The 27,953-nt window shown below is 44.6% G+C and overlaps 1 protein-coding gene across 1 annotated transcript in view; it reads right to left on the minus strand.

The window, feature by feature from the left end:
- The window catches only part of NT5E (5'-nucleotidase ecto), a 44,151-nt gene extending 16,501 nt beyond the window's left edge, over positions 1 to 27,650 (minus strand). The window contains exons 1-3 of the mRNA XM_004580418.3: positions 26,805 to 27,650; positions 6,455 to 6,677; positions 3,878 to 4,066 (exon numbers count right to left, since the gene is read on the minus strand). Of these exons, the coding sequence (XP_004580475.2) occupies positions 3,878 to 4,066; positions 6,455 to 6,677; positions 26,805 to 27,143 (751 nt within the window). The 5' untranslated portion in view covers positions 27,144 to 27,650. The remainder of the gene's footprint in view (positions 1 to 3,877; positions 4,067 to 6,454; positions 6,678 to 26,804) is intronic.
- Between the last annotated feature and the right edge of the window lie 303 nt (positions 27,651 to 27,953).

Raw genomic sequence — 27,953 nt, forward strand, 5'->3', positions numbered from 1 at the left:
TGGCTGTAGATAGTTAACTTTGCTATAAAAGAAAATTTGGCTTTCTTTTGCTCCCTGCCATATGCTTTCTCACCCTTGGATACCTTCTGCCATGTTAGGACAAATGGAAAAACAGTCAGCTGTCACAATGCCTCACTGTTGGGCTTCCCAGCTTCCTGCACCATGAGCCAAGTGATTCCTATGTTTATGAATTACCCAGTCTGTATTCTGTGACAGCATCACAGAATGATTAAACTTCAGATGTTCCACAAACATGTTTCCAGAGCTCACATGTGATTTGTGTGCTCTCCCATGTTTAGAGGTGAGTGATGCCTGGGCACCCACGTCAGCACCCCTCAACTCAGTTTCCTTACCTCATTGAGCCTGGTAGGAGATCTGGATCTGGATTGGGAGCTGGAAAGTAGGAAAATGGGCTTTGGTGATACCTCAGTTTTAATTTAGTTTCTCAACCTTGGGAGAGATAACTAGCCCCTGAGGGCTAATTTTATTTCCTAACAATATGAAATAAAATACTTGGTTATTGGTTTAAACCAATGGTGATTTAACTATTTTTAAGTTCTGAGCATCTTTTGCACATAGATTCCTTGTGGCAAGGCAGACCATCAAACAGGTGAGTGGAATTGGTGAGGCTGAAGTTACAGCTGTGGTGGGGGGCCTAGCTTTTTGTTCTCTGCCACATTCAGGAGCACTTTAGGGCCTAGCACGGCGACTACTGGTCCAGATGTGCTCGATACCTAGTGCTCCAGCTCTTAGATGGCCAATTGCCTCTAAACCAGCAGCAGTTCCAGGGACAGCCTTCCTTCTCCTTTCCTTAAAAATTGTATTTACTGTGAAAGCATAAAGGCATAGAAAGAAGGAAAAAGATCTCCATCCACTCCTTTTCTCCTCCAAAAACTTTCAACAGCCAAGGCAGGGCTAAGATAAAACAAAAAGCCTCAAATTCAATCCAGGTTCTCATGGGCATGGTAGGGACACAAACACTTGACTATCACCTCTGTCTTCCAGTGTGTGAATTAGCAGGAACCTGGAATCAAAAGCAGAGCTATGGCTTGAACCTAGCCGCTGCAATATGGGGTGTGGGCATCTTAGTGGGCCAAATACCTGTTCTCTTTCAGCATCATGATCCAGTCAAAAATTATACAGAAAACAGAGGAACTGGGCTTAGGCACCCAAGCTTTTCAGGCCTGCCAGGGCACACTAAGTCAGTAGCTGTGGGTGATCCATGGGTGCTATAAAATGGTGTCAATCAAGATGGTACAAGGAGGTCTTGTAGTATAGAGAGTTAAGCCACTACCTGAGATGCACATATGCACACCAATTCAAGTCCAAGCTCCCTGCTAATGTGCCAGGCAAAGCAGTGAAAGAGGGCTTAAGTTCTTGGTCCCCTGCACCCATATAGGAAATCAGAATAGAGATCCAGGTTCCTGGCTTCAGTCTGACCCAGCCCTCGCCATTGTAGCCATTTTGGGAGTGAACCAACAGATGGAAGATCTCGTTGTTTTTTGTCTTTACAACTCTTCATTCAAATAAATGAAATAAATCTAAAAGTTATGGAATGGAGACATTATAAAGAAAGTGATTATTGAGTGATAGTTGGCATGAGACATAGAAGAATGAAACAGAACATGTCAGGATGCATTTTAGGGCCTTTGTGAAAGTTTTTTCTTCTAATTGTACATGTGTTTGTGCTGAAGTATGTACGCCTGCAAATGCACACAAATGTGTGCTTATGTATGTGTTGGGTCTTCATACAAAATGTTGTCTTTGGGGGAAAACATGTTGTCCTTATTATAGGTCATAGTCAAGGAAAACCACAACTAAACCCACTACCCTAGGGGACAAAGGGGAGATGTGTCCAGCTCCCATTATGAGTCCATTGGTCTGGGCAGGACCTCTGAGAAGAAGTACAGAACCCAAAAAGAATGGTCTTGCACAAGTGTTTTCCTCAAAGCTAGCACATAACTAAAATAAAAGGAACTTAAGTACTGCTAGGCCTGGTTCTGAGGCCAATTATTTAACACATTCATTACATAAGTTAATTATAGTGACCGTTTACAATAAGAACTGTTGCTTTCATATTCATTTTGCAGATGAGGGAAAGCATACACTATAGGCTGCAGATGACCAGTTGGTTCTGCAAGATGGTGTCATCAGTCATGGATGGGGTCCCAATAACAGCTAGAAGTGGGTTGGTAGGACCTTAGAGTCTTCACCTCTACATACTGTCTCAGGACTGTCCCATTGGGTTTTCTCCCTGATGTGATTCTCACTGCTCATTCAACCCTTGTAGGGTAAGTAGGCAGTTCTCAGATGCTTATCCACACTAAGAAAGTTTGTGACTGTCCAGTCTCCAACACCAACCTTACACATTTATGGATTATCTGCTATGAGCCTTGAATTGTTCTCACCCTTTTAGTACATCTTTTCCCATGAAACTTATTTACCTTCATGAGCAAAGTATGTGCCTAAGGTATTTTAGCTTAGTCTACTAAAAAGAAACCCTTCTAGTCATAATCCGCCAAATTGGTTTCACAACCGCTAAGGATATGACTCAGTCTGAAACTGTTCTTTAGCATAAGTCTGTTGTAAAGGAGTTACAGGAGCACACATTCACGCTGGCATTATTTTCCTAAGTGAAGGCCAGCCCTACTTTGTAAGTCACGGTTTTGATTGACATTTTTAAAGTAGTAATTAGCCTCTACAACACTGCTTATGAGAATATAATTTTTTTAAAAGCGCTCTCCCACACAACACCTCACATTAGTGTAGCATTTCATAATAGTGTAGCATTTTGAGCATTATCAGCTGCACTTTGAGGCTAACAGTTTCTGAGAGTTCACATGGCTGCACAAGGTCGTCCAAATGAACTAGAAATAGAGTGCTTTTCTTTTCATAATTTGTATCCTGCTTCTGATTGCAAAAGTAACATGCATCTTTTTTTGAGATTTCTTTCTCTCTCTTTCTTCCTTTCTTTCTTTCTTTCTTTCTTTCTTTCTTTCTTTCTTTCTTTCTTTCTTTCTTTCTTTCTTTCTTTCTTTCTTTCTCTCTCTCTCTCTCTCTCTCTCTCTCTCTCTCTCTCTCTTTCTTTTGGATTTCTTTGTTCTACTTGGAAAGTCGAACTTACAAAGAGGGGGAGAGGGAGAGACAGATCTTACACCTGCTGGTTTACAACAAATGGCTATAATGACCAGACCTGAGCTGATCCAGAGCCAGAAGACAAGAGCCTACTCCAGGTCTCCCATGTGGGTGCAGTGTTTCAGGGAATTGAGCCATCCTCCTCTGCTTTCTCAGCTCAAAGGCAGGGAGCTGGATGGGAAATGGAGTGGCCAGGACACAAACCTGAACCCTTATGGGATGCCACCACTTGCAAGGGGAGGATGAGCCAATTGAGCCATCATGCCATGCCCCCTTTTTTGAGATTTCTTAAAAATGCTATGAAGAAAATAAAAATGAATCTCTTTTAACACTTTCAACGTTTCTGAGGAATTCCTACTGTTTAGGGTATTGTGCTCAGGGTATGTTTTTGCTTTTACAAACATATGACTTCAGCTTAAACAGGGGTGGGAGAAGCAGCAAGCTCGTCATGGTTGTCTCTGTGCCCAAGCCTGCCTTTCCTCCGTGTGTGCAAGCGTTGTTGGACAGATGGTCCCACTACTTCCTTTTCTGTGTCACACTATATGTGTGTTTTAAACATATGTTTACTTACAACATGCCTTAAGGAAGGGAACTGAGTGTATAATCATGAACCCAATTAATTCTTTGTAGTTTCCCCAAGTCTGTATTATATATTACAAAGCAACAAAAGTTACAAAGAAAAAAAAAGACCAAGTAACCCGTCTGAATACCCTGTCCCTGGTCACCCTCTTGAAACAATTACCTGTGTAGAGAAATGTGTTGGAGTGTCCTCCCACCACGACGTCCACGCCCTTCACCTTCTGAGCAATGAGTTTATCTGTTTCAAAGCCGGAGTGTCCCAGTGCAATAATTTTGTTCACACTTAGAGTTTTTAGCTTGTCTACTTCAGGTTGCAATGCAGTGATTTCATCTTCAAATACTAAATTTGCTCCTAAGGAACACGATAGATAAAAGGAACAGGTTTTCTAATAGTTTTATTATATTTCTTACCATATATACTAACATGTCAGGTATGAATACCTCAATTCGTTAATGCTCTTGAAAGAAATATATTAACACATTAAATATAAAACTTCTTGTAAACTGATAAAATTTGAAACTTCTGTTACATTCACTTAGTGATATATAAGTTTAAGGTTTTGGATAATATTTTACTCAAACTCTATCTATGAGGAGGCTTCAAATAAGGTTTACTTTTCTCTAATTTTATATTTCATTTTCTGCAATACCCACATAGAAAACACTGAAATATTTAACATGATGTACAGACAGACTTTGGGAACTTGGGATGATCAGTCTTCATACTATTAGCAACTAGTCCCTGTATGCTAATTTTAGCATTGAAGTTGACAACTTTCTCTTGTTCCTTTGGGTATTGTGTTGGCCTTAGAGCACAATGATTGAGCTCTGTGGGTACCTCATCAAAATGCTGCTGTTGGGCCTGGTATGGTAAACCAGTGGCTAAAGTCCTCACCTTGCATGTGCCGGGATCCCATATGGGTGCCAGTTCATATCTTGGCTGCTCCACTTCCCATATAGTTCCCTGCTTGTAGCCTGGGAAAGTGGTAGAGGATGTCCCAAAGCCTTGGGACCCTGCATCCATGTGGGAGACCTGGGAAGAAGCTCCTGGCTTCTGGCTTCGGATCAGCTCAGCTCTGGCCATTGTGGCCATTTGGGTTGTGAAATCGTCGGACAGAGGATCTTTCTCTGCGTTTCCTCTCTGTGTAAATCTGACTTTCCAATTAATCAACCAATCAATTAATCAATCAATCATCTTAAATATATATATTGCTACCCCTGGAAGGGTGTGCATTCCTTATGGGCTAGCTACTCCCCTGCTTAGTGGCATAAATAATTGCCTCTGGCTAGCATGGGTCTGACTGCACAGGCCAGGTCCACTTCGTGCCTCAGGCCTGCACCGCTCATGTGGCGATAGGACACGTCCTTTCACTGTCTCTGTAGCCTAATGTCAGTAAGCTTTGAAGTCTGCGGCTTTGATTGCATGCTGTTGACTGTACTTACAGACACGTGGCCTCTAAGTCCTACTCAGAAGTGTCAGCCTACCAGGGAGTCCCCAAAGGAATTGCTCTAGACTTCTTTTATGCAAATTACAAACCAGTACAAAAGTGAAAATGCCAAAAAATGAATGACATCTTATTAAGGACCTTTAAAATGTAGGAGTCTGTAAACCACAGTTTCAAAACTATTAATCTCTCTGAAGGGCAACAAAACTATTAAAATGCATCCCTTCTGACCCTGTGACGCTCGGAAGTCCCTTTGTCCTTCAACAGGGTGATGGCACAAGTACAAGTTACCAGCACAGGTAGGGTTGCCTTTTATGGACAGTCTGAAATTTAACAGCTTGCAGCTCTGTTGCACCAGTAGGGTTATCTGTCAGTCACTACCACGCAGCATTTTAGGACCAAGACTTATATCAGCTTCCTCAGCATTATCTGTCAGAACATCAGATAATGTGCTTCTTGCTGATCTCACCAAGAATGCATGAGACTTCCTGTCAGCCATGGACAACATGTCAGCCTCTCTGTGAATCTCTCTCTTTGCACACCTGCCCCCCAACCTGCGGATCCCCACGCCTGCTTAGTTCTCCTCCACAGCAGCACTCACCACCGTACACCACATCAAACATTCATCCTCCCGCTAAAGGTGTAGACTCCAGCAGACGAGGACATTGCGTTAGGCATCTCTGCTTCCTGGCAGTGTCCACCTCACAGACAATTCCTCAGGGGGAGTGAATGAATGTTGAGAGAATGTTACTGCGCTCTGGCAAGAAGGGACAGAAAACTGAAATGTCTCTGAGGATAAAGGAATATGTTCTGACACATCAGAAACCTCACAGGCCTGGTTTCTGTATAATACAGACAGCATGGGATGTATTCAGAATGCTATGAACGGAGTTCTATTTTAGGGATTTCCATATCTGGATAAAAGAAAGTAAATGCACTACAGATACAAGTTATAAACTTGTTGATGCCCAGGACACTAAGGGTGGAAGAACTGGGTTTCATTAGGGACCAGAGATCTGTAGAAGAACCCACTCAACTTTTTCTTCCAAATTTGAATGCATTAAAATAAACTAAGATACTGTTTATGCCAACAAAGAATTTCTTAAGCAGAAAGAGGTAACATATTTAAGAAATAACTTACAATAACAGAATTCATCTTATTAGTTTTATCAATGTCATCCTAAGTACATAACTCTCCCAATTGTTTCTATCTTTAGCTGTAATGCATAAAAAGAACAATGACCTGATTTAATGTTTCTATTTCAATCAGCAAGTGTCATAAATGCAGATAATACCTGGATTGGAGAGGAAAGGAGTTTCTTTGGATGTGTAGCCAACAATTCCCACAGCTTCACCATTAACAGAAAGAATTTTATATGGCAGATAAAGTCCTGATATTTCAGATGCTAGAGGCCCCTTTGCTTTAATGTTAGCACTCAGAATCGGAAATTTAGCCTTTTTGAGGAGTGGGCCGATCAGTCCTTCTACACCATTATCAAATTCATGGTTTCCCAGTGCCTAGGTAAGAGGGAAAAGAGGAAGGATTAAGCATATGGAACTTCCAATAAAAATTTTAAAACAGTGTTTCATTAGCCCAGTAACTTCCCAAATGGGCTTGGCTCCTAATTGATGGATTCCACAGCCCCGCGTCCCCTGTGCATTGGGATCGGTCCTGGAGGTCTTTATATCATCAGGATGCTGAGTGTTGATACTGCAGCTTCCCCGGCACCCAGCAGAGAGGCCATCAGGTGTCACCTGCAGAGCTGGCCAGTGTTCACTGTCCTGCCACCCTCAGAACTGGGGAAGGCTGCAGATCCACACAGAACAGGCTCTGCCTTGTCCTTTCATACTGGTTTTGTTATTGTTGCTGTTCCTTCATAAATCAACAGTTTAGACATAATCACTCGAACTGCCACCTGTCAGGAAGAAGTGTGGATGTGCACAGGCAAGCTAGATAGCACTGCTGACTAAGACCATAGGCCTCTCTTTCCTTCATGTTCCCACACTAGGGTTGGCCTAAGAACTTCATGATCCTCTGATTCTTCTGGGAAAAGGAAGATTCCAAGAGCAAGCCCATTTGACGGGGTGGTGCTGGGTTCTTCTTTCAGCAGCTCTCGGCCACCTTCCTCTCTCCTTCCAGCAGTTTCAGTTACGGAGAACTCCAAGGTGGATCTGTCACCTGACCTTCAGTGGGTTATGGACCTACAGCAGGTGCAGGGGCTTTCTTACGAGCAGGGACCAGTGTGGCCACTGGGGTCATACACATCTAAACTGTACAATGGCACGTTGGTGGTTGTTCGTTTCTGTCTCCTGACCAGAATAAATGTTCTTCAACCACCCCTTGATAGCAACACTGGAGACCCCTCACCTGATGCCTGCACATTTACCAAATGCTTCGGCTTAAACACCCCTTATGTTCACACAGAGACAGCAACCTCCTGGGTTCACACTCCCATCCGCCTGTCCATGAAGAAATACAGAAATACAGTCAGATGAACTACTCATTTTTACCTCTTCTTTTTCTATAATTAACTTCTTTCTTAAATAAGTTGACCTGTGTTGAAAGTTCTCCCACTCTTAGATAACTATTTTTTTCTACGTTTAGTCTTAGAATAGCACTGTTTCTTCTTCTAGTGAAGTAAGTCTCACAGTTATAATGACTGTCTTGATTAACTGTTTGGTTCCTTATCTCAGCCACCTTCTAGTTTAAGAGTGGTTCACTCTTCAGCAATAGTGGAAGCCACAGTTTTCATTTCTTTGTTATCCTTAATGTTTTCCCTGCCCTCTCTACCCTGACCTTGAACGTAATCTCCCTGAGACCACTGGCTTGACTGTCTTTATTCCCTACCCCCACAGGGAGAGGAGCTGCTCATCTGTAGTGCCCGATGGTGTGGATAGGTTGACTAAATAATCTTCCTTACACCCCATCCAAATTTTATCTTTGTCCCTGACTTTCCTCCTGATCTCTGGAACTGTATGTTAACTGCCACATGACATTTTCCCTACAATGTCTCAAAAGCATTCAGACTAGCCATGTACAAAGCCTTTGCTGCAGGATTTTCTATCTTGGCCCAAGGTGCCAGCATTCACAGGATCAGTAAGGCTGGAACACCCAGAGCAGCCGAATTCCTTTCACGTACTGCTTTCCCTCACACACACCAGCAAGCTCCTCTTTTACATAAACACTCCTTTGTCTGTCTACCCCATTGCTCCTAACTTAGGGTGTTCCTCACAATTTTTTGCTGTTCTACAGTAGTATTCCTAATGGTTTCAACCATCACCACTCACTCATCAGACCGTTCTTTCTGCTGCTGCAAGGATCATCTTTGTCAATGCCAATGCAACCTTGTCAGGCTCCCTCAGAAGGTTCTGTGAGGCACTGCCTTTTCTGACAAAGCTCAACAACCTGAGCAGGGCCCGCAGGGCTCTTGGCAATTGGGTCTCACTTTGCTACAGCTTCATTTCTGACAGTCACACTTGAATGTGCTAGGCGAGAGCGAAGGGCTGGTTCTATCACTTATGTGCAGTGAACTGGAGCACCTTTCTGAACTTGTTTTCTCTGGAAGGCCAGTAAGTAAATAAGACAAAAATGGCAATGAGACAGAACCAGCATTTACTAACACTTACCACAGGCTAGCCTGGTAAAGATTGACCGCTTATTGAAAATCTGATCTTGTGCTGTGAGACTGTGATGTAGCATCTTACTGTGTTTATTTTACAGAAGAAAAAACTGGGCTCTGGAGAAGTTAAGTGAGTTGCTGAAAGTCACACAATTAGTAGGTGGTGAAACTGGGACTAGATTCACTTCTGTTTGACATAAAAGTTGTGAACCTCAGAGCTTTTCATAAGGCCTAGCTCAACAACAACAAAATCTAATTCCTTGTAGTTTCCTAAGTTCCCATTTATTTTTGTGCCTTGGTGTATGATGGATACATGATGACAAGCTAGTTAACTAGACTAGTCCAGGTCCTCCAGGTCCTCCAGGCTACACCTGATGGCTGTAGCCCCTGAGGTGTGCGGATTCTTCCCAATCTCCCTCTTCAGCCAGGTGTCCTTGCTCTCTTTGGTGGCTGTATTTGGGTAGCTATAGTGGAGCCCTCACCAATCCAGCAAGTACTGAGCACTGCAGACAATCAGCAGGCGTAGAGGCTGACTATTGAGTGAATAGAAGAATGACAAAAGAATTGTTAACAACCTTTCACACAAAAATCAATGCAGAAAATTTATTTGTAAATGCCAGTTTTCTTTAAGAACTCCTAATTATATTTTCTACCTTGAATTTCTCCAGCTTTTATTCTATTGCACTAAGGAGCACTTGGGGATGTGTAAGTTATTCAGGAGGATCATGTGTGTGAAACAGGTTTTTGCATTTTTAAAAATTATTTCTATTAAAAACATGAAAATATTTTAGAAAAATATTGTTCAAGAGAAAAACACAGAGCCATAAAAATTAATACAATAGATGATTTCATCCCTTGGGCTTAGTGGGAGATGGATTCCTGGACATCCTACAGATGGCAAAACCCTGAGATATTCAGACTTTTTCTATTAAAAGGTTCAGTATTGATGGCTTCTTATATGCTTTATTTACTTAACTGTTTATATTGCAGAGATACAGGGAAGAAGGAAAGATAAGAGAAACAGAGAGAATAAGCACTCTCACCACTAGCTCACTCCCCAAAGGTCTGCAACGGGTGCAACCAAAGCTGCGATCAGGAATTTAGTCTTCCTTTTGACTCATCACTGCTGTCTCCCAGGGCCTGTGTTGGCAGAAAGCTGGAACCAGGAGCTGGTGCCAGGAGTTTGTAAATGTTTAAATATTTCTGATTTGCTGCTGTTCAAATCCATGGGTGCAGAAGCTATGGACACGAAATGCCTACTGTATTTATCTTCCAACATTTTTGGTCTCCTCTGAAAGTTTGTTCAAATTTTCTCATGTGGTACTTAAAATTCTTTGGTTATTTGCCACTTTTTATTTAGCCATCATCACTTAGGCAAGTGATTTTAAGACCCTAACTCAAATTCTTATGTTCATATAGTTTCTGTATGTGTCTCTGAGTGTATCTCATTCTTTTGTTTGTCAAATATTTCCTTTCTTTTTGTTTTTAAAGATTTGTTTATTTCTTTTTATTGGAAATGCAGACTTACAGAGAGAAGGAAAAACAAAGAGAAAGATCTTTTGTTCACTAGTTCACTCCCCAAGTGGCCACAATGGCCAGAGCTGAGCCGAAGCCAGAAGCCAGGAGTTTCTTCTGAATCTGCCATGCAGGTACAGGGTCCAAAGGCTTTGGGCCATCCTTTACTGCTTTCCCAGCCAACATGTAAGGAGCTGGAAGGGAAGTGAAACAGCTGGACACTGTGTTCAGCTGCTGTGGGCAGTTTGCAGTCACCTTTAACTTCAGGGAAACCCTCTGTTGACAGAGAATGAAGCCCAGAAAGTCACATGAACCAGTAGAGGAAGAAAGATGATATTCTAAGACTTGGGATTCCAGCTTTCTTGTTTTGATTATTAAACATATTCTTCAATTAGGAGTGAAAGAAAGCTTTTGTCCAAACTTTGGCCTGTGGTTCATACAACTTCTGTTGTATGCCAAAGTCAACTTTTCCTTTGAGGATAAGCAGTGTCCGTAGGAAAAAAAAATTTCAGGGAATGTTAAGATGATCACACCTATTTATTTCCAAAGCACTTTAAGCTAAAAAGAATTCAAAGTAACGTTCAATTATCATGTCTTGGGTACTAAACTGAAAGATACCTAGTACTCGCAAGTTGAAGCACAAACATACGATGTCATAATGTGACTTTCTTCTAGCTCCTTCCTTACCGTGGCAGATGCCAACCCACTGAGTTAGTCTTTCCCACTAAGTTTGGAATGAACTTCACTCTGGATATCCCATCTTTGCAAGAAGTTATTGTCAGTAGAGACCCAGGACTGATACGGTAGTGTAGCAAACTAATCTCCCTGCTAGTGCCAGCGTCCTATATAGGCCCTGCTTTGTGTCCTGGCCCCTCTGCTTATGGCCTGGGAAAGCAGTAGAGGGCGGGTCAACTCTTTGGGTCCCTGTACCCATGTGGGAGATTGGAAAAACCTCCTGGCATGGATCAGCTCATCTCTGGTTGTTGCTGTCATTTGAAGAGTGAGCCAGTGGATGGAAGATCTCTCTGTTTTTCCTTCTCTGTCTGTAAAATCTGCCTTTCAAATTAAAATAAATATATCCCCAAAAGGGGAAAAATTAGAGATCTTTTTCCACCCTTGTACAAAGATAATGATTACTAGTAGGGAACACACTGGAGTTTGACAATAGCAAATTATGACTTAGTGGTTAACAAACTAGAGGCAATATTTCTAAATAAAAAGGAAAGAAAAACTTTTCGCACTGATTTGATCCACAGTTACTATGGGCACAAACTGCAAGTGAAGTCAACATTCAGTCTGAAATACTCCTGTCTGCCTGCCTGCCCCATCCTTCAAGGTGTGCCAGCTTCTGTTTCTTTCCCGAAGCTCTTTCTAGTAGGAGCTCTCATGCAGTCATTTGTTTTTTTTCACCTGTAAACAGACACTCCCATTGGATTTGAGTAAATGGGTGAGCACAAGAAATAGAACTTTTCGGGCCCGGCCAGCGTGGCCTAGCGGCTAAAGTCCTCGCCTTGAATGCCCCGGGATCCCATTTGGGCGCCGGTTCTAATCCCGGCAGCTCCACTTCCCATCCAGCTCCCTGCCTGTGGCCTAGGAAAGCAGTTGAGGACGGCCCAGTGCATTGGGACCCTGCACCCGCGTGGGAGACCCGGAGGAGGTTCCAGGTTCCCGGCTTTGGATTGGCGCGCATCGGCCCGTTGCGGCTCACTTGGGGAGTGAATCATCAGACTGAAGATCTTCCTCTCTGTCTCTTCTCCTCTGTGTATATCTGGCTGTAATAAAATGAATAAATCTTAAAAAAAAAAAAAAGAAATAGAACATTTCTGAGGGTGTGAAAGGGGAAATGAAACGATGTGAAAGCAGGTGGCTAGCACAGGAAGGAGGATCAGGGCTGACATGGACACAGCCTGTTCTGCAGCAAGGAAGGAATATTTTGTTTTCAGAAAGCCATCTCTCACTTCTTAAGCAATCTCTTTTCCTGTTATTAGGCCTGCTGTGCTGGTGCCGCAGGAAGCCTCAAGTGACTCAGATTTCTGTACAAGTATCACTCTTTTCTATGTGTGTGGCGGGGAAAAAAGGTTATATAAAACACAGCAGTCTTTCTGGCCTCACATAGCAACTGGAAAGAATTCTGTTTTGAGAGCCCTTGAAGAATAAGTCCTATGGCCAGACAGTGACAATTTTAGCAGGAAACTGAGCCACAAAAGCAAGAAAGCCACAAAGCTCTGAAAGCTAAAAATGCTCCCAGGCCCAGATCCAGTGGGGCCCCACCTCAGACAGAGCTTGCTTTCTCAAGAGGGAAATGTGGGTCCCCAAATAAATCAAGCCTGGGGACTTCCCAGATCTGACAAGTCCCCCACATAGCTGTTTGGGTTGATTTTCCCCACCTGCAGTAGACTTTCAACTACAAAGTGGAGACTTTTCCTAAACATTGAGCTGACTGTCTTCCCTGCTTGGGCCTGCCCAGCTTGAAACAAGCAAAGGAAACTCCAGGCACTGTGAAAATATGCTAACCCTGGGGAGGTGCCTGAAGCAGAGGTGTGGCCCACTCAGCTTCTTTCTCAGAAGGCAATTTGTGCAGTTGCCTGGAGTGATTTGGCAGCTAGTGCCCTTTCTCCCTCGATTCTCCCAGAGCTCTCTGCTCCTTCTACCCTTAGGCCAGTGTCTCTGAGAATGAAGCACTCCTGAGGAATGCACACAGTCCCAGATATGGAGGGTACACAGCAAAGCAGCGAAGCAGTGAAGCCCAGGGCTTCCCCCTCACCCTGCACCCTGGGGCTCTCACGCCCAGCAGGCCATAAAGTCCTGTTTCAACTCCTGCCGCCACCCTTGGTGGTCTTCTCCTCCACACACCCACACTCTACTCCTTTGTGTCGGAGTCACCTCTCCCAGACCATTTCAGAATATTCTAGCCACCAGGTGGCCACAGCTGCCACACATTCACGACAGGTTGCCTCTGAAAACAGACCCCCAGTGCCTCCTGCCTCTGCTCTGTCTCGCCAAGACTTCTCATTGCCAGCTCCTGACCACCTGCATGGTGACATGAAAGACCTGGCTTCCTGGAAATCATGCAAACCTTTCCTGATCTCCCAGCGGTCCCTGACGGCATCATTGTTTTCTGCCAAACTTTTAGGGTTTGTCAGCTGCAAGAACATGGAATCCCCCACGTGCCCTTAGCTACTTAGGATGAAGTTTGAGTGACTTCCCCTAGACACCTGCTTGTCTCCCTCTGTGTGTGGTGTGTTCCCCTGCATCTCACATCTCTCAGACCATTCCTCTGCTCAGCGCTGGTGGTTCCGGCATTCATTGATCCCAAATCCTTAGTGACAGTGAGATGATTGCTGATACAGGGGCCCGGCAGATGTTTACTGCATGAATAATAAATCCACTCTCTTTACTTGCTCCTTTTAAGTGGACTCTATTTATGCTAGGATTTAGTATGTGGGCCATTAAAATGTTTCAGATAGAGGCAGGATATGAAACAAGCTTGGTAAATAGTAATGAAGCAATGCCTTAGTTGTGAGAGGAGTGAAACCGAGATGATGGGAAGGAGAAAAGTGTAGCCAGTCGTATTATCAGTCACAGTCTCAGAGCTCCTCTCTGGGTAATTACGCAGCTTTTCTTGTTTCTGCCTCCTGTATTTCTTTTAAATTGTTTTTTAAAATGTATTGGCCAGGGAGAGATTGATCTTTCGTTTTTTGGTTCACACTGCTAAAGGCCATAACACAACCAGGGCGGGGCCAATCTGAAGTTAGAAACTCCACCTGAGTCTCACTTGTGGTGGCAGTGTTTGAGCCATTATCAACTGCTTTCTAAGTGCATTAGCAAGAAACTTGATCAGAAACCAAGTGGCTGGCACTCAGACCAGTACATCTGATATAGGGTGTGGGCATTCTAAGTGGTGGCTTAACATGCTATGTTGCAAGGCCTTCCTGCCCCACAATTTTTGCTGAAGAAATTCTGTCTTACTTGTGTGCATGTGAACATTATTTAGATTTCCCGATGGAAGGTACAGAGAAGCTAAATTTTATGACAAGTCTATTAAAAGTCTGTTGAGGTAATCACCTATTTGGCCTATCAATGGACTTGTCTATTTGATTTTAGAAAGGGGGCATTTCAGGATACATGTCTGTCTGGCCATTAAGACCCCATATGCCTGAATCTCCTATGGAATGCCTGGGTTTAAGTCCTGGCTCCTCTTCTTCCAATCATCTAGATGATTAATAATTTAATTATGACACTGTCTACTTGGATTTAGCATTATATCAGACAGGTTAAGATTCCAGTTGACACTGCAGGTAAGCGCAAGAAGCATGATAGGAAACAGTCCAGAATAGGCCATGGGAAGTTTCCCACTGGCACACATTCAGCATGGGTCAGGAGCAGACCAGGCTCAATCAGTCCATATCACCCACTGGCAAATCCAATCACCAGATCAGAGTGTGGGATGAGCCGGGTTTGGTCGCGACAAAACCAGTACACATTATGGAATGCCAGGGCGTGGTTGCCTGTACTGGATATGAATGCAGCACCCAACCAGCACACGTGAGATCCAGGAAGGAAGGGAGGGGCAGAACTGGCGGGGGGATTAAGGGGCTAGTTCCCTCGCCGGACAGCTACTCCCACCGGAGAGCGTGGGCTGGGATAGAGACAGACTAGACTATGCAAGGCTACAACACCTGTGCGCTGCATGTGGACTAGATCAGGGAAAAGCCAGGCTGGGCTGATTATTCCTGCTGGTGCAAGCATAAATTAGAGTGGGTGAGGGATGTTTGGGCATAGCTGCAGAAGCTGGCACTGGGGACTAATTCTGTCAAGTCAAATCACAGAACCACCTAAAGAGTGCATAAACCGGGACAGAGAGACCTGGGAGGGAAAAAGTGGGTTCCCCCTTCTTGGGTCACTACTCCCGTGGGAGGGCATGAAAACTAGGACGGGGGCTGGGATGGCTAGATAGAGAGGCACTCAACAACACCCATGAGGGCTGGATGGTTGAGTTGGTTAGATAGAACTAAGCTTTAATACCCATTGACAAGTGCCAGAGCCAAATGGGATGGGGGACAGACTGGTCTTCTGCTACACATACTGGCAAACCAGGGGCGGGCCGGGTGAGGGTTATCGTGGGTCGCCCCAACTAGGCTGCAGCTCCCACTGGTTGATGTGAGGGCCGAGTACGTGCTGGGCAGAACCAGACTGGACTGCAACACCCATTGGTTCCAGTGCAACTCGGGACTGAAAACAGAACCAACCCAGCAATTGCAACCACCAGCTGATCGGGGTGATGGACTGTGCCAGGCCCTGTGCTTGCTAGAACATGCAAGAAACTAGTCTGGGAATACCTCAAAGTTTCTTTGGAGATCTCCCCAATCGAACTGCTGGACTCAGAACTCTAATCAAGAAAACACAGAAGACAGAGCAGATCAATCATTCATCTCAGCTACATGTTAGCAGCGAAATACGGGGCAAACGGAGACTTTATGATGGACCATATCAATCAGTGGACGACCTCATCGAGCGAAACTAGCAGCGATTCATAACTGGAGAACTATTAACACCACTCGAGCACATATCTCAGAGCATGCCCCACATCCAGGACTCGGGGTGGGCGGGAAACCAGGTGGGGCTTCTCCCTCAATATCCTCCTTTACCTCAGATACAAGATGGAAACAATATGGACATAATAGTATTGCCCACTTCCCTATCCCCCTGAACCTTTTTTTTTCTTTTTCTTTCTTTAACTGTAATTAACTATGAAAAGATTGTCAACAACAACACAATAAAATAGATTATAAAAAAAAAAGATTCCAGTTGACAGTTCTGGGCTACTTAAAATTGTTAATCATGATTAATTAAATTTAATTTTAAATATATTCATTAAAGGAGAAAGTGAGAACTCCCTCTCACTGGTTCACTCTCCAAGTGCCCTGAAGAGCTGGGGCTGGGCCAGGTCAAAACCTGGTAACTGAGGTCTTAATGCAAGTTTCCCACATCAGTGACATAAACCTTACTGGGACCGTCACCTGCTGTCTACTATTGTCTGCATTAGCAAGAAGCTGAAGTCAGGAGCTGGAGCTGGGTGTCAAACACTCCAATACAGGGATATGGGCATTTTAATTGCCAGCCCACTCTCCTCTTCCAGCCACATATGCTTCTAACCGAACAGTTATAAATGGAGGCTTTAATGACTCCAGCCTTATGCTTGAACATTAGAATGATTCAGTGGACTTATAAATGATTCAACTCAGAGATAACCAAATGGTAGAAGAGTACAGGACAACACCAAGAAGTTCAATAACATGCTATTAAATGACTAACGTGTAGCTGAAGAAATGAAAATCAAGAACCTTCTTGAAGAAAATAATGCCACTGCATGATCTACGAATGATTTAATCAGAAGAAAGTGTTTAGAAGAGATGAAACCAACAGAAAAACAACAAAACCCATGTGATATAGTTTCCACTGATCTTTGTTGAAGTGTGTCTCCTTCAGGCAATAAACAGATGGGTTTTGTTTTTTAATCCAGTCTTCTAATCTATGACGTTTGATTGAGCTTAAGCCATTTACATTCAGAGTTTAATATGTATGGGTGGTACTTTAGTCCTGTCATTTTAGGAATGGGTTGTTCATTGGTTTAGTCTTCTGTTGTCATTTTACTGGGATATTCTTCCCATTTGCCTTTGGTTTCGGTAGGTGCTATTCCTCTTCTCTGTCAAGAGAACATCTTGAAGTATCATTTGTAGGGCAGGTTTGGAAGAGGCAAATTCTTTTAACTTTTCTTTACTGTGGAAGAATTTTATTTCATTTTCAAAGACGAAAGAAAGCTTTGCTGGATATGTTATCCTAGGCTGACAATTTTTTTCTTTTAGAATCTGGAATATGTCACTCCATTCTCTTCTGACCTGGAGAGTTTCCCGTGAGATATCTCCTGTGAGTTTAATTGGCATTCCTTTACATGTCAATTGATTTTTTTTTGACGTGCACATTTAAGGATCTTTTCCTTATGTTCAACTGAAGAGAGCTTGATTATCATGTGTCTTGGTGAAGATCGTTTTTGATGAAGCCTGTTGGGAGTTCTGTGCCCCTTCTGGATCTTGTTTCCCAATTCTTTCTCCAGATTAGGGAATTTTTCCTTTATTCTTTCTTTTTTTCTTTAAGATTTTATTATTATTGGAAAGCCGGATATACAGAGAGGAGGAGAGACAGAGAGGAAGATCTTCCATCCGATGTTTCACTCCCCAAGTGCGCCGCAACGGGCTGGTACGTGCCGATCCGATGCCGGGACCTGGAACCTCTTCCGGGTCTCCCACGCGGGTGCAGGGTCCCAAAGCTTTGGGCCATCCTCAACTGCTTTCCCAGGCCACAAGCAGGGAGCTGGATGGTAAGTGGAGCTGCCGGGATTAGAACCGGCGCCTATATGGGATCCCGGAGCTTTCAATGCGAGGGCTTTAGCCGCTAGGCCATGCTGGCCGAACTCTCCTTTATTATTTCATTAAATACATTTGCAAACTCAGCTTCTCTTTCTGCACCTTCTGGGACTCCCATAACTCTTATATTAGGTCTCTTAATAGTGTCTTTCAATTCTTGAATACTTTTTTTGGCCTGATCCAGCTCTGCTTCTAGCTTTGTTTGCTCCCCCTGGTCACAGGAAATATCTTCTAATTCTGAGATTTTTCGGCTTGCTTCATTCTATTTTGGAGACTCTTCACTGTACTTTTAATTTGCTCTGCTGTGTTCTTAATTTCTGATGTATCAGCCTTGATTTGCTTTATTGCCTCCTTAAATTCTTTGAACTCTTGCACGAGCTTCTCATTTTTGATCAGAATCTTTAAAATGAGTCTATGGATTCTGTGTCCCCCATTTTCTCGGTGTCTTCCTCAGTTAACTCTGAGGTTGGCATAGGGTTTTGCTCCTTTGCAGGGGAGTTTTCGGTAACATTCATTGTGCCTTTGTCTCTTTTTTTCTCTTGATCATTGTACTTCTGGTTAGCAGAATCTTCTCCTTGGGGCATGTTTCTAAGCTGTGTCACCCACAGGTCTACAATGCGATTTTACTTATTGCAGTTGGTACACAACTTTTTGCTTGCAGCCACTTGTGCCACAACCTCCAGCGAGTTCCAGGTTTGGGTTTTTATGTCAGATTTCCACCGTGGTCTCCACAGCCACAGCTCCTGGCTCACCACTCTCCACCTCCTGTGATACCGTGCTGAGGCTGCACCGTTGTCTCTGCAACCTTTCTCCCACTTTCGGTTGGAGCAGGTCCCAGGATTAGAGAGACACGAGGTGTCCTATATAATTAGGTTGTTGGTGGCACTGATCTTGTCAGAACCTGTTGGACGTTAGGTCTGGGTGCCACACGGACCTATTTTGGCCCATACGATGCCACAGTTGGTATTATTTTCCTGCGGAACCAGTGCAATGCATTGAATTCAGCGAATTCTCCCGAGCTCAGCACATGCGCAGTTCACTGTTGTCCCCTGCAGTCCTAAAGCTATTGCCACAGTGCGCAAAATGCTGCCTGAAGTACCACTACTAGAGTTCTTGATCTGCTGGCCGTCAGATCTGAGGGCTACCCAGACCTGCCCCGGGTGGAATCCATAGAATGCCACGTCGCTGCAGTTCACTGTCAGAAATGAGCTCACTCCCAGCTCAGCGCATGCTCAGTCCTTTTCCTTGCCCTTTCCCCCTTATGCAAAATGGCACCCAATTCAGCTCTAGGGGGCTACCTGGGCTGTGAAATCCACTCTGTTCTCGCACTGCCCATCTGAGATCTGCTGCTCTGTCTCTGCTCCTGGTCAAATCAAACGGACCAGCAGGACAGAGAGTTCTTCGTCTGGGTTCAGCTCCCAAGCTCCCAGTGAAAGTCCCTACCCATCTGGTTGCTGGTGGAGTTCAGATTGCCCTTAGCTGAATGCCGCTGGAGTATCAGCCACTGCAGCAGCACACCGCAGTGCTCACTGCTTTCCTGTGTCTGTCAGTCTCCAGGTACCCCTCTGCTGTTGTTCTGTCCTTTCCTATTTCCTGAAATATGTCCTCTCTGTTTCATCCAGACTAAATGTTTTTCTGTCCCTTTAAACGTGTCCTTACCTTATTCCGCCATCTTGATTCTTGGTGTTGTTAATTTCTTTTTTCTCCCTGATGCTGATTTTGTTTTGTGGCTCTTCATTTAAGGGGATGTATAGTAGCTGTGTAATGGAGACTGTCATATCTAGTAACATGTCATTTAACCTCATGGCATTGTAAATTTCTATTTTTCTTTCTATTGTTGATTTTGTATCATGACTTTTCATTTAAGGGGGATGTACAGTAGCTGTGAAATGGAGACTAACATCCAGATGTGAGGATGCAGTGTAGTATGCATTTCTACTTCCAGACAAAGATGGACTCACAATGGAACTGTTTACTCTATCTTGACAATAGGATTCAGGACTCTCTGGCATTGTCCATGCCTGCAATGATGAACACATGACTGTGTATGAAGAATTATATGTTAGTAATGATATAGAGGAACTAGATGGGGGAGAGGAATTGGGGAGGGGATAAGGGAATATGAAACTGTATCATAAAATGATAATAATAATAATAAAATGTAAAAAAAAAAGAAGAGTACAGGACAAGATGTGAAGTTTTTGTTGTTGATGGAGAAGTGGCATCCAGAGCTCCCATGCCTGTACGGGTCACATTGGCCTCCAGGAACTTCCTATGTTCAGCATCAAGCATCTTTCAAACATGGCCAAGAATTTTCACAGACCTTGTTCTCCAGCCTCACTGCCCTTTTGTTCAGGTTAACAGGTAAGACTGAAAGTTATAACCCTGTTATCCTCTAAGCATCTGGTCTGTTTGGTAACCATCCCCATCCATAGGTTATCCAGTGACCTCACCCAGAGTTACTTCACTGGAATACAGTCAGATCTCATTCAAGTGTCTTCTTGTGGATAACAAAAAGCTCTTCTATGATAGGCACTAGTGACAGAGGCCATTTAAAAAATATTATACCACAGCAGCCACTCTATTCCATAATCGCTGATTCTCCATGATAAGAGTCCAAATTTCTTAGGTAAGCACACTATTACACCAGCTTTCAAAAGCACCAACCACAAGAGTAACTATTATACTAAATGAAGGCTATCCATCCAATAAAAAACATTGAGGATCATATTGATAAATAGAACATCAGAAAATACAATTTCTAAAATTTTAATCATGATGAATAGCTAAAATTCTTAAAGTCAAGAAAAATAGAGCAAATCTTTACACAACCCCCAAAGAGAACATCTTTGTCTCTAAGCACAGATACAGGGTGATGGCTAGGGCACAGGCCCCAGCGTCACCCTTACGTGCCCTGTGGGAACTGGGGGTAGTCTCTTCTGGGTCTTGCAGCTCTGGATGTGTGGCTGTGGGTGGCACATACCCTGAAGGAACTCACACTCACTTACAGGATCAGAAGGGTTCTTGTCTGAGTTCTTTTGCTTCAGGATGGTGAGTACCAGTCTCAGGTCCCCAACATAACCTGCACTTTCCCTGTGTGACCTGCGTGAGGCCCTAATTGCATCGTGCAATTCTGCCACTGCCACTGTGACTTTTGGTTGGAATTACAAGTTTCAGGAACACTTGCATGTTCCTTCTCTCTGCCTTGCAAGAAAGGTCCTGTGTGTGTTCCTTTACTCAAGGCTTGCACTGCTAGTGCACGATCTCTAGTCTGAAATATATTCTCCATGTGCAACCAGGGTTAGGTACCCTCAAAGTCCTATAGCTGTGGATCTGTGACTGTTTGCTCTTATAAGTTCAAGGGACACCTGCTTAGGGCCCTGGGAAGGCCGTATCTGCATCATAGTGATCCAGGATAACCTAGGCCAGAACACAACCCCCAGTATAACATATTGTAAACTTGTGGAGTGTGGGTAAACTATGTTGGCTCTGAGACTAGGATTTTTAGAGCTGTATTCCACAGAATCACCTGAGTTCTTCTCCTGGGACCTGGAGACGACACTGTTCCAATCCTGCTGTTTTAGACTCATGCCTGCCAGCACACAAATAGCACAGCCTGCAAAAGAAGCACGATCACTGGGTAAAGTCTATGTGCAGCTTTGGAACTGGGATGGCTTCTGAAAGTTTAGGAGCACTTGAGCTTGCCTCCGGGACCTGGGGAAGGCTCTGTCTCAATGTTCCAGGCTTACATCTGCAAGTGCGTAATCCCCAGCAAAGCCTGTGTTCACCCCATGGAACTAAAGTAGTGTTTCCCTCACATCCTCCAGTGCTGGGACCAGGACCTTTGGTTTTCTAAGTCCCTTCATAACCTATGCCCACCCAGTTCAACCTAGGGAAGGTCCCATTCTGTCACACAGTTCAAGGGCCACATCTGCTGGTGCCAAACGCTCCAGAATCACTCATACTTGCTTAATCAGTCAAGAAAGCAGCCCTCTCTGTGTCTGTGTCCCATAGTACCAGAAACATGGCTACGGCATTAAGTCCAGAGGATCTGAAGAGTCTCTTCATCCTAATTGGTGATATAACCTATATGAGTATGCAATCACCTTTGTAATAAACTTGAAAAAAACACAAATAATCAGAAATTTTGAACTGAAAATCTCCATAAAACAAAAACAAAAACATATAGTTGGAGGATTCAACAACAGAACTGATTAAGCAGAAGAAAGAATTTCTGATCCTGAGGACAAGACTTGAAAAAAATCAGTTAAAAATGAAGAAAAAAATTTAAAATAACAACATATATATGTATATATACCATATATATGATCCCATGAAGTGAACAAGGAGAAAAGAAGGAAAAAGGCTTTGAGAACCTATGGGGTAACATTAATGGTTGGTAATTCCTGAAGTATTGAAAGGGATATGGACATCAAGATCTAAGAAGTTTGTTTTTTTTTTTTTTTAAAGATTTATTTTTATTACAAAGTCAGATATACACAGAGGAGAAGAGACAGAGAGGAAGATCTTGCGTCCAATGATTCACTCCCCAAGTGAGCCGCACCGGGCCGATGCGCGCCGATCCGAAGCCGGGAACCTGGAACCTCTTCCGGATCTCCCACGCGGGTGCAGGGTCCCAAAGCTTTGGGCCGTCCTCAACTGCTTTCCCAGGCCAGAAGCAGGGAGCTGGATGGGAAGTGGAGCTGCCGGGATTAGAACCGGCGCCCATGTGGGATCCCGGGGCGTTCAAGGTGAGGATTTATACGCTAGGCCACGCGGCCGGGCCCAAGATCTAAAAAGTTTAAAGAACCCCAACCAGACTCAACAAGAAGACTTTTTTTCCAAGCAGGTTATAGTCAAATTGTCAAAAGGCAAGGAAAAGGGGAAAAATCCTAAAGACAGTGTAAGGAAAAATGTCAAGTTACACATAAAGAAGCCCATCAGACTAACATCAGACTTTATTTTTCTTTTTCAAAAGATTTATCTTTTATTTCCTTGAAATGTGGAGTTAGAGAGAGGAAGAGAGAGAGGGGACTTTTATCTGCTGGTTCACTCCCTAAATGGTTGCATGTGGGTGACAGGGGCCCCACACAGTTGAGTCATCTTTGGCTGCTTTCCCAGGAAAAGCGTGGATCTGGACAGGAAGTGGAGCTGCCAGGTCTCTAACAATCATCTCTAACCGGCTCTGTCACAGTGCTGCCCCCAAGATATTTACCTTTATATTTATCTAGGTTGTTGCAAAAACAAAGGCAAAGTGAAAGCCATTTTGCATTTGTTAGTCTGGGCAGAACAGGATGCTGGCCTGAGGCAGTGTGAGAGTGGGTCCAGATGGATCATCCTGGCCTTATCTTCTCAGGAATGTCTGGAATGCCCTACAGGACCCACCCAGCCCTTGTCTCAGCCCACCTTAGCTCAGACCCTGTGCTTCAGGTCACTCACATGCCACCTCCCCCTCCAGTGCTTTTAAGCAGAACTTCTTTAGGTGGAGGCCAGCATTGTGGCACAGCAAATAAAGCCTCTTCCTGTGAAGCTGACATCCCACATGGGCACTGGTTCTCGCCCTGGCTGCTCCTCTTCTGACCCAGCTCTCTGATAATGATCTGGGAAAGCAGTGGAATGGAGGATGGTCCAAGTGGGTGCTTACTGCCCACGCGGGAGATCCAGATGGAACTTCTGGCTCTTAACTATTGACCTGGCCCAGTGCTGGCTGTTGCAGCTGTTTGGTGACTGAACCAGCAGATGGACGATCTCTCTCTTTTTCTGTAACTCTGACTTTTAAAATGAATACATCTAGAACATATGGAGAACTACTCCAGCCAAACCATGACAGTGAATGGAGACTATAAGGTCGACTGTGTCGCCAGTGGACATTGGAAGAGATTCCTCATCCATAGATTGGCGAGATCAACAGTACTTTGGAGCCATCGCATCCACCTGGGAAGAACCCTCAGAGCATGCACATCATTATGACCCTGGGTTGATATCAAGGGCCTTTCCCTATCTTTGGGTACTGGGATGATTGAGAGGTTGGCTACGGCCTATCTGCTATCCTCCCACTTCCCACAGAATTGGGAAGAAGAAATAGAAAGTTTGGAAACAACGATCACATCCACTTCTCCCTAACCCTAGGTCCTTCCCATCCTGATCAACTATGTAAACATAATCTAAAATAATATGATGATAATAAAAACCAACAAATAGATACATCTAAAAAAGAAAAAGAAACCCAATAGACCAAAGAGAGTGGGCTGATATATACAAGATCTTCAAACAAGAAAACATCCAACCAAGAATATTATATCTAGCAAAGCTATCCTTTAGTGATGAAATAAAAATAAAACATTTCCCAGATAAGCAAAAACCATAAAAAAACAGAATAAATGAAAATACCAGTAAGCAATGAACAATATGACAGGAGTTAGTTCTTATTTATCAATATAAAGCTTAAAGCAAAATAGATTAAATTTCCCAGACAAAAGACATAGGACAGCCAAATGGATAAAATAATAATAATAATAATAAAAGACCCAATTATATACTACCTGTAAGAAACTCACTCCATAGGGCCATAATGGCTACAGTTGAGCCAATTCAAAGCCAGGAGCTAGAATCTACTTCTAGGTCTCCCACATGGGTATAGGGTCCCAAGGCTTTGAGCTATCCTCTAGTGCTTTCCCAAACAGGAGGTACAGGAATAGGTTGGGTTCACAGCCCAGACCCCTCACCAGAGCTGCATCAGGCACCTTTTTGTGTAAGGAGGCAAAGTCTGTGGGATGGCCCTGTGCATGCACTAAACTGGGAATTAACTAATTTCTGGCTCAGTACGTTGCACTGACGTAGCATCCTACAGGTTCCACCCAAAACAGGTCTGGATAGCCACCAGACCTAACAGCCAGTAGATCCAGAACTCCACCAGTGGCATATCAGGTACCACTGTATACTGTAGCAAAGGCTATGAGACTGGAGGGACAATAGTGAGCTGCGCATGCGCTGAGCTGGGAGTGATTTTCAGTTCAGTGCATTGCACTGGTCCCACAGGGAAAATAATACCCACTTTGGCATTCAATGGGTCAAAATACATCCAGGAGGTCCTCAGACCTACCAGCCAGCAGGTTCCAACAAGATTAGCAGCACTAACAACCTAATTATTTAGGATGCTTGGTGTCTCCCTAAATTTTGGGAACTGCTTGGGTTGGAAGTGGGAGAAAGGTTGTACAAACCACAATCCAACCACAGCACCTTTGTCAACCTCAGAGTTAACTGAGAAATATATTGAGGAAATGGGGGATACAGAATTCAGAAAACTCATTATAAAGCTCCTTATCAACAACAAGAAGCACATGAAGGAATTTAAAGAATATGTCATACAGGAAATAGCAACACTGAAACAAAATCAAGCAGAATTATTAGAAATGAAGGGCTCAATGGAGCGAATAAAAATTTAGTGGAAAGTCTCTATAATTGAATGAGGCAGAGCAAAGACTCACAGAATTAGAAGATATTTCTTGCCGCAATGGTGAAGCAGCCTTCAAAAAGGAAGATTGCAGGTCAAATCCTATTTGCCAAACCCCCAAATGGCACAGAGCAAGCTTGATGAGACAGCTGCAACCATTCTTGCACGTGATCTCCTCCCACTTACTTGCGCCTGGTCGAAAATGATGTACATAGTCCCTTTCTTCAGGCCTCAGTCTGATTATTTTGAGTAAAATTTGCAAGACAGTAATTCCACCTCAGGGAAAATATTCTAAACCTGCCCAAAAGAGATAGGCTGTAACTTGCACCAGGGTTTTTCAACCTCAGTCAGAACCACAGTGATAATGAATTGGTGCGATGATTAACACTGTAAACTCGAGAGACTTAAAGAGAGGAATACCATTAGTTGGAAAAATTATTTTCCCCCTACTAAAAGGAATTCACACAATTGTGGAGAAAAGGGTGTCACAAAAAGTAAAGCTGGCAAATTGTGGTTTACATGTAAAATCCAAACACATCCATGTAAGGCTTATTCTGCTCTACTGGGAGGAAGCGGAGACAGGCTAGTAACAATTCAGTTCTACAAATATTTATGTTCTCACTGCTTCTCGCAAAGCATCAGGCAGGCCTTGCCAGGACGATAGCAAAGCAGAGAGAACACAGGGTTCTTCAGACTTGTGGTTGTTGTGTAGAGTCCAGATAATGGTGAGTCCCACAGATGAACTCAGGGGTTAGGGATCTGCTGCTGTTGTTGAGTGTCTCTGGGAATTTCTAAACTAACAACCCAGGGGGAGTTCTCGCCTTCTCTGCTTTGTCTGAAGCTGGGTGCTCTCTCATGTTTTCCTGTTGTCTTTTTCCAAGTTTCCAGCAGTGGAAAAAAAATACAGCCTTGCACTCTCACGACCTGTGAGCTTTTCTGGTACTGCATGTAATGCCAGCCTTGTGTGTCTCAGCCAGGACCACACCTATCCTCCCATTCCACACATGTGCACCCTTGCTTTATTCTTCCTCTTCCAATGCTGTCAGTTTTCTTGGTCCCAGCTTCCCCAACGTCTTACTGAATCTCCCTGCTTTAGATTTTTACCTACTGTGAAACTTGGGTAGTGATTTCATTAAAACACACACACACACACACACACACACACACACACACTCATGCAAAACTACCAGGTAATAGTTTGCTTATATTTATTTATTACTGTGTCATCAATCCCTCTTGGCCATATTTCTAGAATTTAACCCAACAAACATCGCCTTTAACAAGGTATTTGAACACTTTGATGAACCATTTCCTCAGTTTCCATGATTCTCATTTTCCTCTCAATGAAACAGAGATAAAGGGGTCTTTGGAAGAGTGAGCAGCAGATGACGGAGATACATGAGGCTCTTTGATCAGTTCCTGCCAGTACACAACTGTCAGCACTCCTCGGAATACCTCTATCTCGTGGTAGGTGCTCTGGAACACCCGTTTAACACGAACCCTCCACCTTCGTGTGTGTATGCACTTGGCACACCGGCCAGTCTCACTTTTTTCACAAATCTGTAAGCTCTGTTTCTGCCGGGCTTTCTTCCACCGGTCCAGGACTCCCACCCCCAGCTTTGATCTGACTTACCATGGCATCGTAGCCCAGGGCGTTCATGAAGTGTGCCACCTCGGCGCCCTCGTACACGGTGAACCACATGGTGCCCTGGTACTGGTCGCCGGCGTCCAGCAGCAGCACATTGCGCTCGGCTTGGCGGATCTGTTGCACCTTGGTGAAGAGTCGCGCCACGCCGCCCACGCAGAGGCTGGCGTTGACACACTTGTTAGAGTCCTCGCTGGTCTGTTCCAGTCGGCTGTGCACGTCGTTGGTGTGCAGGATCGTGAGCTCCCAGGCATCGGCCGCCGGCCACAGCAGCGCGCCCAGAGCCAAAAGCTGCAGCGCTGGCGCTGGCACGGCTCGGGGACACATGACGCGCGGAACAGGGCGAACGCTGGCGAGCGCTGGCAAGTGTGGGCGATCGGCTTGGGCTGGGGCTAGTCACCGGGACCGGAGGCGGAGCCCGGGACGGGCCCTCCTTCTCCGCGGAGGCCGGCTAGTTAGCAACGCACACCCCTCGCCGTCACCCGATTCGACCCTGGCCGCCCGGAGGCCCGGGCGCGGCTGGCGACTGGCACTCGTGGCCTGCAGGAACAGTGAGGAGGTTGTTCCCGGCGGTGAGCGGGCACCGGCCACGCTCCGCGCCCAACGGGGAAGCCTCGGAGCCGGAAACTCCACTCTGGTGGGCTGCGCCTTGCCTTCCGGGCCCGGGGAGGGGGCTGGCTCCTCGAGCTGAGTCGTGCTGTCTCCTGCTTTCCCTGAGGCACTGAGTTTTCTTCCGTAGTACTGTGCGATTTTCTTGAGGCTTGTGGCTGCGTGAGCTCACCGCTATAAACCTCAAAGGAGGAAAAAGGGAGTGGGAGAAAGATGAGTGGGAGGAATGCGGGGAGGAAGACCGAGGCTCAGGAAAGGAGCGCTTGAAATTTCGTAGTGTAGGGTTCTAAAGCGAGCGGTGGGATGTGACACTCCTTCAGAGTCCGGCAGAGCACGGCTTAACTTAAAAGTCGGACACTATGAAGTCACTGGCATGCAGTCCCTCGTTTATTCACGATTAAAACCTCAGGGAAAAACAGCAGCGCTGCGTGGACAGCTCCCGGACTCTAAAGCGGACCTTTGTAGGAATGTGGAGATGAGGGCGTGAGTGTGAGGGGAGAAGGAGGGAGGACCATAGGCCCGCTGGGG

Source organism: Ochotona princeps, chromosome 1, assembly GCF_030435755.1.
Source record: "Ochotona princeps isolate mOchPri1 chromosome 1, mOchPri1.hap1, whole genome shotgun sequence".
In the NCBI taxonomy this organism is placed as follows: Eukaryota; Metazoa; Chordata; class Mammalia; order Lagomorpha; family Ochotonidae; genus Ochotona; species Ochotona princeps.